This window comes from Lampetra fluviatilis, chromosome 12 (assembly GCF_964198595.1).
Source record: "Lampetra fluviatilis chromosome 12, kcLamFluv1.1, whole genome shotgun sequence".
Taxonomy (NCBI): domain Eukaryota; kingdom Metazoa; phylum Chordata; class Hyperoartia; order Petromyzontiformes; family Petromyzontidae; genus Lampetra; species Lampetra fluviatilis.
The window spans coordinates 1655937-1673391 of record NC_136286.1 but is presented as its reverse complement, the minus strand read 5'-3'; the positions used below and the strand labels follow the sequence as shown (position 1 = coordinate 1673391).

The following is a 17455-nucleotide window of genomic DNA, read 5'->3' as shown; positions in this document are numbered from 1 at the left end:
AGATCCGAATCTTTATTGTCGTGTTCTTTACGCCTCGCAGTCGGTAGCAGAGCCTCCATTCTCTCGGGCACCCGCTGACTCGCTCGGGCAGCTGCCGGTTGAATAATAACGCCGGGGTCGCGCCTAGCGGCTCGCCTCTCTGTTTGTGTTGCTGCACCCACGCGTGCCCCCTGTCCGCGTGTCCTCCCCGCTCTTTCTTGCTGTTGCTGCTCTTGTTGGTTTTAAAACCCCGTGCATGTCCCCAGCAGCGAAATTGGTTTTCATGCGGCCAGCAAAGTGTTGCCTCTTGCACCGTGTGGCTCGCGAAGAGGGCTTATATATTTATTTGGAGCGGGTACAACAAATAGCACGACATTCTGGTCTTAGCTACTTGGCGTGTGTATCTTCTCCAGCACACACCGCCGACCCCGGAGTTGGTGAAGTCCGGAACAGAGGGAGATATAAAGACGGAGAGAAGCGGAGCGAGGGGGGGATGGGAAATAGAGATGGGGGGTTCGGTAGACAGAGAGGGGTGAATGAAGATAGATAGATGGTGAGAGCGGAAGATGGGCTAGAGGAAAAATAGTGGCAAAAATCAGAGAGGTGGAGCAGAGAAAGATGGGGAGAGGAAGGGTAAATGAGAGGGGAGCGAAGAAGAGAAGGGAGTGGTGGGGGAGGCCGGAGGCCGCCTCAAGTGTGTAGCAGGGCAGCATTCCTGGCGCCGGCACGATCCAGATTCGTCCTCCCGGCGGGCGGGTGGACAGGCGAGCGGGCGAGCGAGGGGAACGCAGCCCGCCGCTGGTTTATTGTTTGGCCCCCGCGCTGCGAGCGAAGCCGTTGAGCCTGCGCCGGTTCCAACCGCACACGCGGCCGGCACCGCCACGCCGCCTCCTCCTGCTCCTCCTCCTGCTCCTCTTATCTTCCATCGCCGAGATGCAGGTCACGCCGCGCGCACCGCGCCGTGTTGGGCAAGGATATGAAGGGGGCAGCCGCGAATAAATGGAAATGACCAGAAAACTGAGGACGCTCTCGGATGTTTCACGCCGGCCGATGGCCTCGCGGGAAATTAACGGCAGCCGAGGGGTGGTTTTGTCAGCGTCTCTGCTGCGGAGGTGCGAGAGACGGGGACACGCGCGTTCATAGAATCGACAAAAGTAAAGGTGAATGACTGCGTCTCCCACGATCGGGGGGGGGGGCATTGCAAGATGTAAGAACGTGTGCTGTGTTAGCTAATCACAACACGTCGTCCTGGACTGCTGCCTCTCCTGGTCACTGCTGTCGTCTGTCCTGGCCGCTCGGGCACGAACGCTGTGGTCAGGGCATAGGGACAACTGTGTCACAAGCGGGGCATTTCTTTAACGTTCACATTGTGATCAGGGCCCGTGCCTTGATCAATGGGCTAGTTAGTGTCTCCATCACTGAACTGGTGCCGTGATCAATGTGCTAGCGCTCAATGAAGAGCGCAATTGATCACAGCACAGCGAGGAGTGTAGTGTCTCGAAACACAAACACGATTGGCTGTAAGGGAATCCTGTGACGGTGCAGATATGGGCCATGATGACGGAGATTGCGCTATGATTGCACGGACGGCGACTCGCCGTGACCACTGAGACGGAGCCACTGCTGGACATCGCCCCAGGGAGTCCAGGGGAGGCAGGAAGGGGGGAGGAGGTGATGAGGCGGGGTGGGGGTAAGGGGGGAAGCAGAGCTAATCACGCGACTTGGAGGAGGAATGGAAAACCATAATTGGAGCGCTTCCTGCCAAGCTAATTGACTTGTGTTTTAATGTATCTGAGGGGCAGATTAAATCTGAAGCATGCGCGCTGAACTGCAGGTTAATTGCTTTAATGATGATGAGAGAGAGACATTTTTCCCCCTCCCTTCATACAATTTCAAAAGGGCTGGGAAGTTAACGCTTAACGGAATAGGCTTGGTGAGCCGTGCTCGCGGTGGCTCTGGAGGGCACCGTGCGGGGAGTTGCGGCTTGGAGGGGGAAAGAGCTGTCACGCCGTGTTTATGCAGGGCAAAGTTCAGCACGCTTTGACCATTGATAGAAAGAGGTGGAGCGTAGGGGGCATGTGGCTGCGCGTGTGTGTGTGTGCATGATGTGTGTGTGTGTGCGTGATGTGTATGCATGGAGAGTGCAGTAGTTGAGCGGTTAGCGTGCTTTGCTACGAACCTGGCCACTCGGGTTCGATTCCCACTCACGGTCCAACACCAGTGACGATTATCTAAACCGGTCCTGGGCTCTTCCCTAGGTCGACACAGCCTCAAATGAGTACCTGGTGCGATGTGTAAACATCGCCACTGGGGAGACAAAGGCAGCCGGGCGTGGTGTTGGCCACCTATCCCCTCGTGTGCCATTCCGGTCTTCATAGGTGCTCGCTAACAGCACCTGCCCCAACAGTCTGTTCAGACTAAACGGGAGATCTTTGTATTTGTCAAGTCTGAAGCTGTGCGTGAATGTGACAGTGTTTGTCTTGCGTTTATTTGAGAGTGTGTGTGTGTTTCTGAAACTGTGCGTGCAAGTCTGTGCGCTCGCGTCTGTGTGGCTGTGTGTCTGCGCGTGTGTGTCGCTGTGTGTCTGCGTGCGTGTGCTCTCTGTCTCCAGCGTTTGTCTTTGTCTGGCTTCAACACCACGTACGCGTTTGCATCCAGAATTTTCTAGGTGTCCTTTTTAAAGCCACGGGTACCCGCATGAACGCGTACGTCTGTGCGCACGTCTGTGTCCGCACGTGTGCTCGGTATGTACTCTTCAGCAAAGGTGAGCGCAGGTCATACCTGTGAAGGTGTGGAGGTGTGTGAGCACACGTCCTTGGCGTGGCAGAGCATGGCAGAGCGTGGCGTGGCGTGGCTTTGGCACACGTGCCCGCATACCCACACACACACATTGCACTTGCGTGACCGCCTCTCACGTGCTTGCACGTGCGTGAAGTGCAGGTGTGTGTGTGTATGTGTCTGTATGTATGTGTGTACTATGGAGACAAAGGCGGCCAGACGTGGTGCTGGCCACCCACCCCCCTCGTGTGCCGTATCGGCCTTCGTAGGTTCTTGCTAACAGCCCTTACCCCCGAAAGTCTGTTCAGGCTGTACGGGGGATCGTTGTCTTGTGTGTATCTATGCATGTAATTATTCATTTATCCAGGAGAGGCATAGGGCTGTATTGGGTTTTTATTTTACGTTGATTTTAGCAAATTAGTAGGAGAAACCCGGAGCACCTGCAGCAAACCCACGCGTGCGAGGTGGCAGCATTCTATCCCCGTACAGATGGAAACAGATTGCGATTAGTCCACTTGCTGTACTGCCTTCTCCTGGCAAGCCACGGTTTGGGCACCTCCTCGACCCCCACGGGAAGGGAGTCGATCCACCAACCCTCGCTGCTGCCTCCACAGCGCCGGATTCTAGCCGCCACGTGCAGTGGCCACCACCGTGTGCAATGTATCACGGCGTGTGTGTCCGTGTGTAAGCGCGTCAGTGCTTATAATAACGATGATGATGATGATGAAGATGATGATGGCCTTTAGTCAGGAGGGCCTCGGTGAGCCTCGACACTCCTTCTGGAGGGTCCTACATTGGGTTGTTTGACCACTTGGATTTCAAGGAGTGATTGATTCATTCGAGAGGAACCCGGAGTGTCGGGAGAAATCTCAGCACTTGTACGAGGGGAAAGGACACCCTGGATAGTGGATAGGTCCGCATCAACGATATATTCAGAAACCCACTTTCTGTACTGCCATCTCCTGGCTCCCTCCCAGCACAGCGGGTTTGGGAGCTTCACAAATCTGTACGTGATCCACCAACCCTTGCCTCCATAGACTGGTGGGGCAAGTGGCCGTCAGTGACCACCAATTACACATACATGCAGATTCATACATACATACATAAGTACACACAGGACAAAGACCTCTCATTTAGTCCACACAGGCTGTAGGGGAAAGTACTATTTGCGAGCGGCACGTATGTAGGCCAGCACGGCACACGAGGGGGTGGTGTGGCCAGCACCACGCCCGGCGGCCTTCGTCTCCCCAGTGGCACTGTTTACCCACATCACCAGATGGTCATTTGAGGCTGCATTGACCTTAGGGAGGCCCAGGATAGGTTCAGATAATCGTCACTGGTGGGTGGCCGTGAGCGGGAATCGAACTTTGGTCGCCGGGTTCGAAGCGCAGCCCCGCTAAGCACGACACTACCACTGCACGACGTACACACACACGACGCACGCACCACGCACACACAGAAGAACTCTTTTATGCGTAACCACTCGTGGCCCTGGGGGAAATGAGTCTGACCGTGACGAGCGTCAAACCCCCTGCTTAAAATTAATGGCCCTGGCTCATTAAATTAATGCCACCCCACCACCACTCGCCCCTTTCGGTCAAACTGCCCAAAGTTAAGCAAACAGCCAACGCGGCGTGAAATGCGCGGCCTTAAAAGGACAAATGCATAACAGGCGACGTGTTGGACAATGAGCCATTGTATGCACGTTTAACTTCTTCCGCACCGTACGTAGCCAACCGTGCTAATCGGGGGCGACGCGTGATTTTTACCGTATGAGTAAGTCCTCGTCAGCCGTGGTCTATCCACTGCTGGATGAAGGCCTCCCCAATCCTGCGATATAGTAACAGCGCTGCGCACCAGCTGGTCTACACATCGATGCATCTTCGTCGTCGACACACCCTTACCGAACCACCTTCCCGAACCCCCCACAACTCGGCGCGTCCCGCTCAGGAGCCACCCGACGACCCCACGCTTAATTAACGGCAGCGGAGCAACTAGGACGGAAACGAATGGCTGTTCTTCGCCGCCGTAGCCTCGTTTGGGTCTCCGCGGGGAGTTCTGAGAGCTGAATGTTGTCCCCACCAAGGCAGGGTTTACGACTTTTATTGGCGTGCGCCGGTAGCAAATGCACCCCCCCCCCCACAGCAGGCGACCGAAACGTCAGCGCGGAATTGCTGGGCGCTTGCTTTGGTGCGCGCGAGCGGAGCACCGCGCCACACGTGCGCGGAGAGCCAAGGGCGCAGAGCGAGAGGGAGGAGGGGGGGGAAGCGTGACGTCTGCTGATGTGTGTCCGCGTTTTGTGCGTAATTTCTCCCCCTTTTTAAGACGTTCGCGGTTTGCTAAGCGTAGAGAGAGAGAGCGTGCTCACTTAATTGCCTCTAAACAAGACCATAAAGCGCGGCGAAGCGCGGCGAGCCTCCCTCGGTAAGTCACCGGCACCGGCAAACAGAGAAATTTATAAATAAATGAAGCGACCCACCCCCCCCAGGTAAATAAATAAATATAAACCCCCACCGCCATTGTGGCGCTTTCGTGCTGTTGGGGGCCCGCAATTGATGTTGTGGCCGCTGTTCTTGTTGTCGTGTGGCTGTTGTGGCTGGTGTTGGCACTGGTGTTGTTGTGGGAGCATCTTCTGTTGTTGAGGCTATTGTTGTGACTGCTGTTTGTGGCCGCTGAGTTTGCTGCTGCTGCTGTTGTTGTGTCATGGTGGGGTATGCGATGTTTGGGAACTGCTCCGTACGGCAGATAACAACCATTGGCGGGTGACATCTCGCTTCACAAATCGAATTTGCAATGTGGATGCATTGCTTAGAGCCCCTTGATCAATCGACTGTTGAAGGAATGTCTCCCCACACCAAATTGGTCACGGGGCTTGTTCGACTATAGTCCCCAATGCTCATCATTGTGGCTTTAGTCAAAATTGGGGGGGTGGGGCAGCACTGATCCAGATATCACTGGCGACTGATGTTAGCTGTGGCCAGACATTACACTCAAGACACTGGGTCTATTGGGCTTGCCACTGGACCAACGCATTACCCTGTGCGTTCGTACAATGTCTATTGGTTACCCCAGTCACGTGGTGGTGGGCTATTCACAAGTTGTCCATTGGTGGAGGAGATCGCCGTGATACTAACATAGCCTATGAGCGGTCAAAGATTGGCCAGAGGTTCCTTTTCATTGTCTTAGGATCTGGCCATAAAGTAGCCACAGTGGACAACAATGTGCACGGTTCTGGCTTGGTTGGCCAAATTGTGACCGAAAATTTGATGTTTACGGGTGGTCCGAGTGGCTGGAGGGGACATCGATGTCGGTGAATCCGGTTGGAGGTGGCTGCTCCATGAGCTTAGTTCTCCTGGCGGAGTGGAAGATGGCAGCCTTCACGTGGCCCACTCTGTTCAGTGAGAAATCACAACGATCATGGATCACTGATCTCCCGTCTCCAGAGCAACACCACAAGCCACGCCAACTACCCTCTTCAGGACCAAACAATGCGCCAGATAGGCCCTGGGACAAGGATCTCCTCCACCGAGGGACTCGCCCGGGGGAAGTGCGAGTATCTCGCGATCACGATGATGCCCCCATGACATTGATGTCCTGACGCTCCAGGATGCCCTACATGCCAGTCGCTACCACATCCATGGATACAACCGCACAATGAGCAGTTCCCCGGGGCCCTGCTCTTCACCCAGGGTGCTCACCAGGGGTGCATTTTGCGGGGGGTGGGGGCACAGGGGGCAATGCCCCTCCCAAACAGGACACCTTAACTGATTTATTTTTAGTAGTTTACGATTAAGATTAAAAATGAATAAATTATATTCACCCGCGATTCTTAATGTGAGGGACAAAGTGAACTCCTGCCTCCCCAAATATAGAAGTCAAACTTTGGCGCTCACCCATTCCTCCTCATCAATCTGATCTCACCTTGGGGCCAGAGACGGACATGGCAAGTTCCCAAGGTGGGAGGGCCTCCAAAAATGTCAACTTTTTACATAAATAAAAAATAAAAGTAAACATTCATTGTACTTCCACTGAGAAGATGGGGAGGCTGGAAGGAGCTTGCTTCTAACCCCCCACCCACCGGACCCTCCACTGACAAGGGCAATACAGCCAGGGCTCTGCCTCTGAGATAATGCGAGCTTTATTATTTAGCTTGTTTTTCCCACTGAATTAATTAAAGGGCCGTTTGCATTGTGCGCGCATGGGGCTCCTGTTACGTAACGAGTGGAATGTGCTCTGTGTCCCCATTAAGGGTTTCTCTGAGTGAAAGGGCTTTCATGGCCATGAAATCACCACCGTGCGTGTGTCTGAGTGGTGTCCGCGTGCTTGTGTGTGTGTGTGTTACTGTCAGTGTGAGTACGTTCATTTGTATTGGAGGTGGTGCTGGCCACCCCCCCTCTCGTGTGCCGTGCCGGCCTTAAGTGTTCGCTGACAGAACGTGCCCATCAGTCGGTTAAACGCGATATGCGTGGGGTCTTTGTGTCTCGCTTCATGTGTGTGCGTCCATGAAGAGCAGACCTCTGTCTCGTTATGCGTGTGTGTTAACAAAACAAGCCACAGTGATTTCCTGCGCATCTCCTGTTTACAACCCCAAACTAGTCGTGGATATTCCACGTTCTTATGGCAGAGGCAAGTATATCCATTGGACAACTACTGCTGACTTCCCCATAAAGGGACACTTATTTTATCAGCCCCGGAGAGATTGGAACGCGCAATCAGGATTAGAACGCGCAACCTTTACGTTCAATCACTGAGCCACCCATCCGGATTGCGCGTGTGTGCACGTGTCTGTGTGTGTGTCTCTCTGCCCCTGTTCATGTATATACTACAGACGTTAATCCTTCGCCCTGCCTCTACATGCACGCACTGCCTATCTGCATCGAGACGGTGAATTTGCATTTTAGACGCATATCATCGTGTGTATGTGGTGTACATGTTTGTGTGTGTGGTAGCTGCTCACTTACAGCATTTTCCCCTACAGCTTGTGTAGGCTACACAGGGGATGGGTAGCGCCAGTGAAGTGGCGAGCACACTTGCTATGCACTCGGTGACCCGAGGGCGAATCCCACTCATAGCCGACATCAGTGACGAACCGCTCCTGGACCTCTCCTTGGTCGATTCAGCCTTAAATTGGTCTCTTGTGCGGTGTGGAAACATCAGTACAGTACTCGATAGGTACAGACGACCGGGCGTGATGCTGACCACGCTACCCCCCGGTGTGCGCTGGTTTTGGCCATCACAGGCACTCGCTAGCAGCACTTGCCCCAACAATCTGATAAGGATATACGGGGGATCTTTGTCTTTGTATTATTACGTGTGCACGGAGGAGTGGCGGGGCTCAGGCCATCAATTGTTTTTCGTTGTGGTGTGCATGCAGTGCGAGTCGAACCCGTGTACGGCAGGGGCGGTGGCAGGTGGATTACGTGGGGATTGTGGGGCGACCGCTAATGCCCCCTCCTGCCGGTGCCAACTGCCGCAGCGCGGCTGCCGGAGCTGCCGCGGCATCGGCCCTCTCACCCGCGCCCGCTCAGCTGCGTCAATTACGCGTGACGCAAACATTAAACCTCGCATCGAAATTAAAATTCGCCGAGATAGCTTGCGTCGTATTAATTCTCGCGCAACACGCCGCTTTCGGGATCGCTGTTTGGCTAAGTGATGAACAATGGTGTATGCATTAATGAGCCCTTAGCGGTAATTAGGCTCCTAACGTCACGGAGACACTCAAAAGGTAATAACGCAGCGACGAACAATATTAGCTCATTATCTCGGCAGAAAGCGACAAGTCCAAGATCATTACGTAGGAACGTGCGGATTAATTACGCCGCTGCGGCGCGTGCGCTGTTCGCTCCGCACGATCGCCACGGTGTTTATGCCGGGCAAGCGCGCACGCCGGGATCGCTCCGCCACGTCACCCCGCACCCGTCGGGATAGGCGCCCTCTCGCACACTTCCCCCCGCACTGCCGGGAGATTAATCCCGAGGCGGGCGGTCACAGGTGATTCGCACGTGGCTAAGGTCTGCTGGCGGATGAAATGTTGGCTGACCTCTACGTGTCTTCGCCCCCCGGGTCTTAATCCCAGTGTGCTTTGGCCCAGAGCCAGGCTGCGACGCCCGCACACGCCCGAGCCCGTCGCGACACCCGAGCGAGATGCAAGCAGCAGAGCGGTGGGGGCGTGGGGAGGAGGGTGGCTGGTGGGGGGGGGAGCAGCCGTAAATCATCTGAAAGGCGTTTAAAAGTCACGACAGCGAATTCACCGACGGTGCGCAAGAAGAGGTGGCACGTGTGGCAGGGCGAGGGTTTGGGGGTTTCCGTGCACTCGCTTTCCTGGGTGCTGGGCACGGCGCCCCCTGCCCCACGATGATGATGATGACGATGATGCGGTGGAAACTCCCGCTTGATGTCGAGGGGATGCGGCTCTAACGCGCGTGTGTGGCGTTCACCTCGTGCAAAGGCCCCGAGTCAGTGCTGACACTTCCACTTAGGGATGATGGAGGTTGAGGTCAATGCTGTTCCGGAAATTATTATGGTGTGCCACATCCATCTCATCTTATTTTGACCTCGTCATTTTTATAAACGTGTTCATTAGATCGTAAGAATACAGGGTAGAGTATTACACGATGATGATTATAATAGATAGGTGTAGTGTGTACTCCAGTGGTAATGCCTTGCGCTGAAAACCCCTACTGCAAGGCAGCCTCGAAGCATTTCGTTAAAATACCGAGCGAGAAAATGAATCCCTGGCGACCACTTTTAACCTCCCACAAATCTGACTTGGTGTTTGGTCCGCCCGGTGTCACTGGCTCATGCGGCTCCGGCCGTCGCCACTCGGAACTCTGCCCCGTGTGGGACCTGTGGACGCTGCATCCTCCCGCGCCAAATGGTTGCAGATCGTCAGCGGTCGTGCCGCTGCTGCTACTCCTCCTCTTCCCGCAAATCAGTGGTCATTTGAACCGCCCTCGAAGGATGATGATCTGCGTCGACAAAATCCGGTAGTGGCCTCGGAATGTCCGTTCCCTGCTGCGAGCGGCGAGACGTCTCCAGGTGGCAGTAACGGCGGCCGCGACGCTCGCTGAGTTGGCGACGGGAACGAGCGTTGGAATGCGGGACCCCTCCCACGCAGTCGTGAGGCGCGGGGTGAATACGTACGTGATCTACAGTTCCCATCTCAATCCACTGCTAGATGAAGGCCATGAATGAATAAATACAAGGAGAAAGTGCTGTGGAACCCCCCTCTAAAATGTATTTGGCTTCCTTTTCCACACTCGCCAGACGTCTTGGAAGAGGTGGGAGGACCCGCACTCTGCCCAACCGCAAATGGCCCACGCCTATCGACAAACTGTATTGGGCCTATTTACACCACACTGGGTGGACAGAGCGCGGCGGCGGCGGTGGTGCTGGTGTTGGTATCAGTGGTGGGTTAGAATTAAGAAACTCGTGCCATTATTTCAACTGCCGCACCAGGGCATTTGCTGGAAGCTGCCACCTCTGCCTCACACAGGTGCAGCGAGCCAACATCCCTAAGCGCCGTACCGCGGCAGGACTCACCCCCCCCCCCTCCCGTGAATGCAGAACATTCATCTCTCCCCCGCCCCCCTCGTTGTGTCCACCCCCCCCCCCCCCCCCCGCATCAGGATAAGTCCGACGACGACACGGAGGACTCGCTCCTCGCGGCGCTCGCCGAGGGACTGAGCAGCATCGATGGCATCTCTTGCCTGGACGGCATCGGCGGCCTGGCGTGCAGCCCGCCGGGAGGGGCGTGCGGCGACGGCGGCAGCAGCGGCGGCGACGACGACGAGATGGCCTCGCTGCACACCCTGGTGGCCGCCGCGCGGCCCATCGCCGCGGAGACGGCGGACACCCCGGCCGAGGAGGAGGAGGAGGAGGGCGACGAGTGGCAGGAGTTGGAGGAGAAGCAGCAGCGGGAGCCGTCGCTGGTGAGAGCGATGGAGGGGGGCACGACGGAGGGGGGCGGCGGGCAGCCGCGAGGGTTTGTGGGGGCCTCCGGGGCCCCCGGAGCCTGGGATTGACGTGGCATTTACATAATTGTGGCTTCTGGAGCCCAAGATCGGTATCGCGAGGCCCCATGAAGGAGAGCGATTCCCGAAGTGGCCGCATGGTCTCAGCGCGCTTAGAACATGGTCAGCGCTGATTTTGAGAAGTAAAAAGAATCGCTCGAAAGAGACTCTGGCACTAGTAGCTTGCACCATCGCAGCCTCCTTTAAGCCGCGTGGTCAGCGTGGAGCAGTAGAACAACAAACCCTCCTCCGGGGTTTGTCTGCACCTTTAACCTTCCTACCGTCCTCTCAATGCGGACTCTGTAGTGAAAACCTAACTGTGTCTCTTCTCCCTCTCTTCCCCTCTCCCCCTCTCTCACTCCCTCTCCCCGCGCAGCTGAAGAAGTTGCTGCTGGCGCCCGCGAACACGCAGCTCAGCTACGAGCACCGCGTGGGGGGCAGCGTGCGCTGCCGCGGCGGCGGCTCTGGCGCCACCGCCGCCGCCACCGCCTCCTCCGCCCAAGCCGCCGTCAGGCCCCACAAGCTGCCTCTGCCCCTCAAGGTGAGCGACCCGGCCCGAGACCGCCACCGCAGTGACACGGGAGGGGGGGTTGGGGAGGGTTCTGGCGAAGGCTGTCGCCCGGGCGTGGGTCTGTGCCCCACCGTGCTCACGGTGGACCGGTGGCACCGTGCGCCACGATGCCCACGGGAGGGCCTGGGGTGGCGAGGCACGCCGCTCCACACGTGTCACCTGTCGACGATGCCAGCAGGTGACGCACGCGGAGCGTTTGTAAGCCTCGCCGGGTCTCAAGACTTGCTTTGCAAGAGCGGCCCGCAATTGAGATCATTTGACCCAGTTCCAGCGTCACAACGCGGCTGCGTTCATCTCTTTAGTCAGTGCTGAGGCAGTGGCAGAAACTCTGCATTCCCATGACGGTGGCAGTGATTGTCCACATGACGAGCGCTGCCCGCAAAATACAAGCCACTGCTGTCAAGAGGCGAATCGCCTCCAAAGCTTTCCCATGCGTTTTTTTTGTTTTTACATCGAAAAAAAAAGCCACGCATTGAGTTGCGGTGGATTTCGATACGATCTGGAATTGCAAATAATCTACAGCGAGCGCAAGCGCGCGTCATTAAAACGCGGTCGCCCTCTCGTGCAAAGTCGCACAATTGAATTCGGCCCCAGCCCGTACGCCCGTTCCTCGCTCGCTAGCACAGGGGTTATGGAAAAAAACATTTCTCACCACCCTTGTGTGGGCTACTGGCAGGGGGGATAGGAGGGAGGATCGGCGGGGGGTGGGGGGTAGGGGGAGATGGAGGACGGGGTGGGGAGGAGTGGTGGGGGCATGCTTTCTTGCATCACTAGATACCCTGGACACCCTTGTGACTGAGACGTTTTCCATCTCAAGGGGATTGTCCACGTGGAATATTTTCATGAATGAATTAATCAAAGTAACGTGCAACAGAATGGGTTATACCAGCACAAGGAGCAGGGGGCGGGGGGGTGTTGGCTCCTGCTGTGGAACTGGGGCAAGCGATCCACGACATCGCGTTGCATTAACGAGTGGACCCAAGGTCCCGATTAATGAGTCGAGGACCCGATTAACCATTATTCTGCACGTGTTCCCTCTGCCTTGGCGACGGTTGCCACCTCCTCCCCTTGCGCTACAATAATAACGGCGACGATGAACGGCACGTGTATCTTGGGAGGACGGACAAAGAGTATCTTTACAAGAGTGGAGTAAGGAGATCGTCTCACGTGGTGGACTGTTGCTATCCGCTACGCAACTGGCAAACAAGTTGAATGTCGCCGGGAGGACTCGCAGATATCCCAGCGCAAACCGCTGCTGCCTCTACGCGAGGACGGTCCTGGGAAGACCAGGGCAGGTGGTGGCCACCCCGGCCATGGACTAACTCGAACCTCATGCCACGACCTCGGTTTGGCGAGTTCCCTTCAACCAGCTGCCACGACAAGAATCGCTTTACTTACTTTTTTATGGAGAACTGTACATGCAATGAGGCTCGTTGAGGCGTGTAATACATCACTCCTTTTTTGTAAAGGCAACCTGTGTTATGTTAAGCAATTTAGAATACAATAGAATATTTAAGAACATTAAAAATGTAACGGATCTCGACTATATATGCAGCAATCCTCTTCTTGTTTCGTACGACCTAATCGTTGCAGAGCAACGATTACTGGTTCAGCTGTGAGTGATGTAGCCATTCATTTGCTTTGTCTGAGAGTTGGTTAATTGCTTATATGGTACATACACCCACACAGCCACTCCTCCAATCTCTCACGCAACTACTCGCACACCCATCCACTCGCCCACCCACTCACTAAACCCACTCACTCACCCATTCACCCACCCATCAACCCATTCATCGAATCACTCACCCACCTACTCGCTTACCAACCAGCTTCACCAACCACCTTCACATGTATATTTGGCAAGTGCCTCGCCACAGGCGCACACAGGAGAGTCTCTGCTTTTACTCTCGTGCGTTCAGGATATTTGCCGATTAATTCAAGACACATTGTTTCGATACATTGAAGATCGCGATGAAGACGAGGGAGACATTTGTGGAATCCCCGAATAAAATTCCATCCCTCCCCTCCCCTCCCTCTGTCGTCGCAGCCAAAGCCTCTGCTGAGCGGGAGGTCAGCGCCAAACTGCACGGAGCTGCTGCGCTACCTGTGCACGGACGAGGACCCGTCGCCCTCGCACTCTGAAACTCGGGCCACCCGGGGGGGTGGCCGGCCCAAGAAGAAGGCGGCGGCGGCGGCCACGGCCACGGCCACGCAGCCCCAGGCGACGCAGGCGGCGAGACTCACGTACAGAGAGGGTGCGGGCCCCTCCCTAGCCTAGCGCCGGCGCCGCTCCTGCCGGCGGCCATCCTCGCGGCATTTCAGCGGTGTTGCTTTGAGTTGGAGTTTCACTCTATTCTTTCTCTCTCTCTCTCTCTTTATTCACGTTTTTTTCGTTTTTTAAATTTTATTTCACTAATGTTTTAATTTTCTCCACATTACAATAACAGCCATCTGTTGCTGAGTTCATGATTTAGTTTTTTATTATAATTTGCATTTTTGTCCCCCCCCCCCCCCCCATTTTTGCTTTATTTTTCTTAATATCTTCTTTTTTTAGTTTTTTGCATTTATCTTCCCTCTTTTGTGTGTGTGTGTTTTTGTTTCAGCCAAAGCACCCAGCCTGTCCTTGCCTCTCACTCCCAACTCCCCAGGGTAAGTGCCATGATCACCCCGTTTGTCTTTCTTGCCGACCGTGGCGGAAATTCTCCCTCCACTGCCCAGCGCTCACCGCTCCATCGTTTCGCTTTTTTGCTGAGCGGCCGGGTTACCGGGGGCCGTTCATCAAACCCCCCCCCGCCTCTCTCCCACTCCTTCCTCCGCCCCCTCTCCCGTTGCAGGGAAGGCAAAAGCTTCTCCTCCTCCTTTGAAAACAAAACTTTGGACAGGACGCTAAGCGCCGAGCTCTCCAGCACCGCCGGTAGGCTGCGCGCGTGTGCTTTGTGTGTGTGTGCGCACGGACGCGTGCGTGTGCCTTGTGTGTGTGTGCGCACGGACGCGTGCGTGTGCCTTGTGTGTGTGTGCGCACGGACGCGTGCGTGTGCCTTGTGTGTGTGTGTGTGCGCACGGACGCGTGCGTGTGCCTTGTGTGTGTGTGTGCGCACGGACGCGTGCGTGTACCTTGTGTGTGTGTGTGTGCGCACGGACGCATGCGTGTGCCTTGTGTGTGTGTGTGCGCACGGACGCGTGCGTGTAACTTGTGTGTGTGTGTGCGCACGGACGCGTGCGTGTGCCTTGTGTGTGTGTGTGCGCACGGACGCGTGCGTGTACCTTGTGTGTGTGTGTGCGCACGGACGCGTGCGTGTACCTGTGGAGTTGGCGAGCACGGCGCTCACGCGCTGCGGTAGTGTGGTCAGCGCCGTGGTGGCTGGGCGCGTCCATGTTTCCCCAGCGCCTTTAAATGAGCACCTGGTACTCGTTTAAAGGCTGCGTCAGACATCACTTGCCACTGATGATGGCTTCTCCTGGGTCGAATCAGCCTCAAATAATTACATGGTACGGTGTGAAAGTGTCGGTATTCGACAAGAAAGAGAACTGCAGCCTTCATAGTTGCTCTCTCATCAGCGTTTGCTCCACAAGTCCGTTGGGCTGCATGGGGACCCTTTGCCATTGTATGTGTGCGTTTGTGTGTTTGTCTAAAGGGGACCGTGTTAGCCACCCACCTCCTCGTGTGGCGTACCGGCCTTCATAGGTGCTTGCTAACAGCACTTGCCCCAACAGTCTGTTCAGGTTATACGGGGGATCTTTGTCTTTTTTTTGTGTTTGTCTAAAAGGCTGATGGTGGTTATCATGGTTCACGGGTGGCAGAAACCCCCTAAGCCTTCCAAATCGATGGGGTGCTCGGTCTTTCATTTTCATGGGCCAGCGCTCGCGAAAAAGAAAGGCATTTTTGGCGTGAGCGAGCGCCCCATTTCCACTGGTCGGTTTCCGCGTCGTGGTGGCAGCGCGGCCATGGCCGGCACCAGGGGGTGGCTGGCCCCGCCGAGCACGCGACGGCGCGAGACGCGGTGGGAGATGTGGTGGGAGACGCGGTGGGAGACGCGGTGGGAGACGTGGCGCTGAAACGATGGCGGTGGCCACGGTGAATGGCAGCGGCTGATAAGGGGCTCCAAGCGGCACGATGGGCGGCCCCGTGTGGTGATGGATTCTCATCGCCGGTTTCGGATTTATTTTTCTTTACCCTGCTCAGGCTTTGTAAAAAGACACCAATTTATTTTTTATTAAATAGGGGAAATTTAGTATGCATGGCACCTCAAATGCAGTGTAAATAATCCAGTTTTTTTTCTTCCTCCGAATGTGTACAAAGAGATGCATTTTCCTAATCCGATGAGGTTTTTTTTTTTCGAGAATTCCGCGGACCGCGTGGTATTTTTATGATTTCCGTGACATCTGTGAAATCGCGAATTTACGTGCTAGGCGTAATCACTGGGGACACAGCCGGACCCACGGTGGAAAACCCGGGGAGCCGACCAATCCCCCCCCCACCCCCGCCTCTCGTCGTTAGCGAGCGGGCGCCACGACCAAGAGCGATGGGCCCAAGTCGCCGGCATCAGCCGAGGTTGCAGAACTTTCTTGAACGTGAAAATTAAGAAGTAGCGCTTTTGGTCGTCTTACGTGTGGTAAGAGGCGGGGTGGGGGAGGGGGGCAAGAGAATCGGCCAATTGTTATCGCGAGCGGGGAAGGTGTCGGGACATGAGTCGTAATCGTCAACTTTGATTTTGGCAGGAGATAAAAAAAATACAATATTGAAGTTGATTTTGTTTAAGCATTTCAGAACTCAAGAGAGCATGGTGAGTTCTCATTTGCAAGGGTTACCTGAGCCATTAGTCTTCCAGTAGGGGGCGATGATTGCTGCTGCGTAATCCCTGATTTGCATCATTTGCGGGTAAACTTTCAAATTTGACACAGTTCAACCGTGAAGCCGGCACACGATGATGGCCCGCTCCTACGAACGACGTTAGGTGGATCTTTGACGCCCACTTGGAAGTGCCGCGAGGCGCGTAGCCTGGTGCGCAAGAGCCTCCTGCGTGAAGATTGCACGTTTGATCTCGAATTCATGCTGATTAAACAAAGCAACACAAATTCTGAATAGATAAGCATCAGAGTGAAGCAGTCAAATCTGGCCACAAATACAAATGCGGAGTAGATAGGACATCTAAAAGCAGTTGCATTTTGAAAAAATTATTTGGAATCGAAAGGAAATCGGCTGAATTTAGAACAGGCAGCGAGAAAATAACGCGGAATATGATTAGATGTGATGAGACAAGACGGAGAGATGAAGAGCAATAGCAGAGAGACCCGGTCACTCGTTCTGCCGCCTTTGGCGACGCAACTTCTCACCTTCCCCGCACTCGGCTTCCACCCTGCCCCGTCAAGACGTGGGTTCAATTCCCGCCTGTGGATAATAAAAAAAAACACACATCAGTGGGCCTCCTCTAGGTCGACTCTGCCTCAAATGAGGACCGGTGACCTCCTCTTACAGGCGCCGAAACCTACACCTGTCGCTTCGGGCTCCCGCGCCTGCCTTGGACGATGGGCCTTTCTGCCTAGGGGGGAAAGGCGGGGTCGGAAGGGTGGGTGGGTGGGGGGAGCTGTCGCATTCCTCGTGCGGAGCGACACGGCCGGCGCGTGTAAGACAAGTGCATCGAGGGCCACATCTGCCGTGCGCCGCTGGGAGATCCGTGAGCGGGCTCCTTCTGGGAGCGGCTGACAAACGGCTTCCTGTGGGAGAGCTCAGAAATAACCAGCGCGCAATTAGCTCTCGGCACGCGCGTGCACCCTCGGCGCGGTGGCAGTGGTGCGTGCGAGGTGCTGCGAACCCGCTGACCTCAGTTCGATTCCCGGCCGTGGACGATGCGATCAGTGGCCCGTTACATCTGAACTGATTCATGTAACACATTCACTTTCATCCATTTCACGTTCCAATAGTGCTGCTCGTTTCCGGCCTCTTGCCAATGCGCTCAGCATTTGCGACAACGAGCATATGAATTGGCCGCTGAACGTGAGCACGTGATGATGACGATGTTGCGTGTGCGGACGTCGTCACTGCGGAGACGACGTCTTGCCGGGAGCGCGCGACGCTCAACTCCGTGTCCCACGTGCGCCGCGACGGCCCCTGTGG

General features: G+C 55.6%; 1 protein-coding gene across 2 annotated transcripts in view; it reads left to right on the top strand.

Annotated features, from left to right (window-relative positions):
- LOC144935025 (peroxisome proliferator-activated receptor gamma coactivator 1-alpha-like) overlaps positions 1-17455 on the top strand; it is a 133210-nt gene that overhangs the window by 102748 nt on the left and 13007 nt on the right. For both annotated transcript variants that reach the window (XM_078861330.1, XM_078861329.1), the window contains exons 3-7: positions 10386-10688; positions 11146-11310; positions 13388-13595; positions 13944-13989; positions 14175-14254. In XM_078861330.1, the coding sequence (XP_078717456.1) occupies positions 10386-10688; positions 11146-11310; positions 13388-13595; positions 13944-13989; positions 14175-14254 (802 nt within the window). The remainder of the gene's footprint in view (positions 1-10385; positions 10689-11145; positions 11311-13387; positions 13596-13943; positions 13990-14174; positions 14255-17455) is intronic.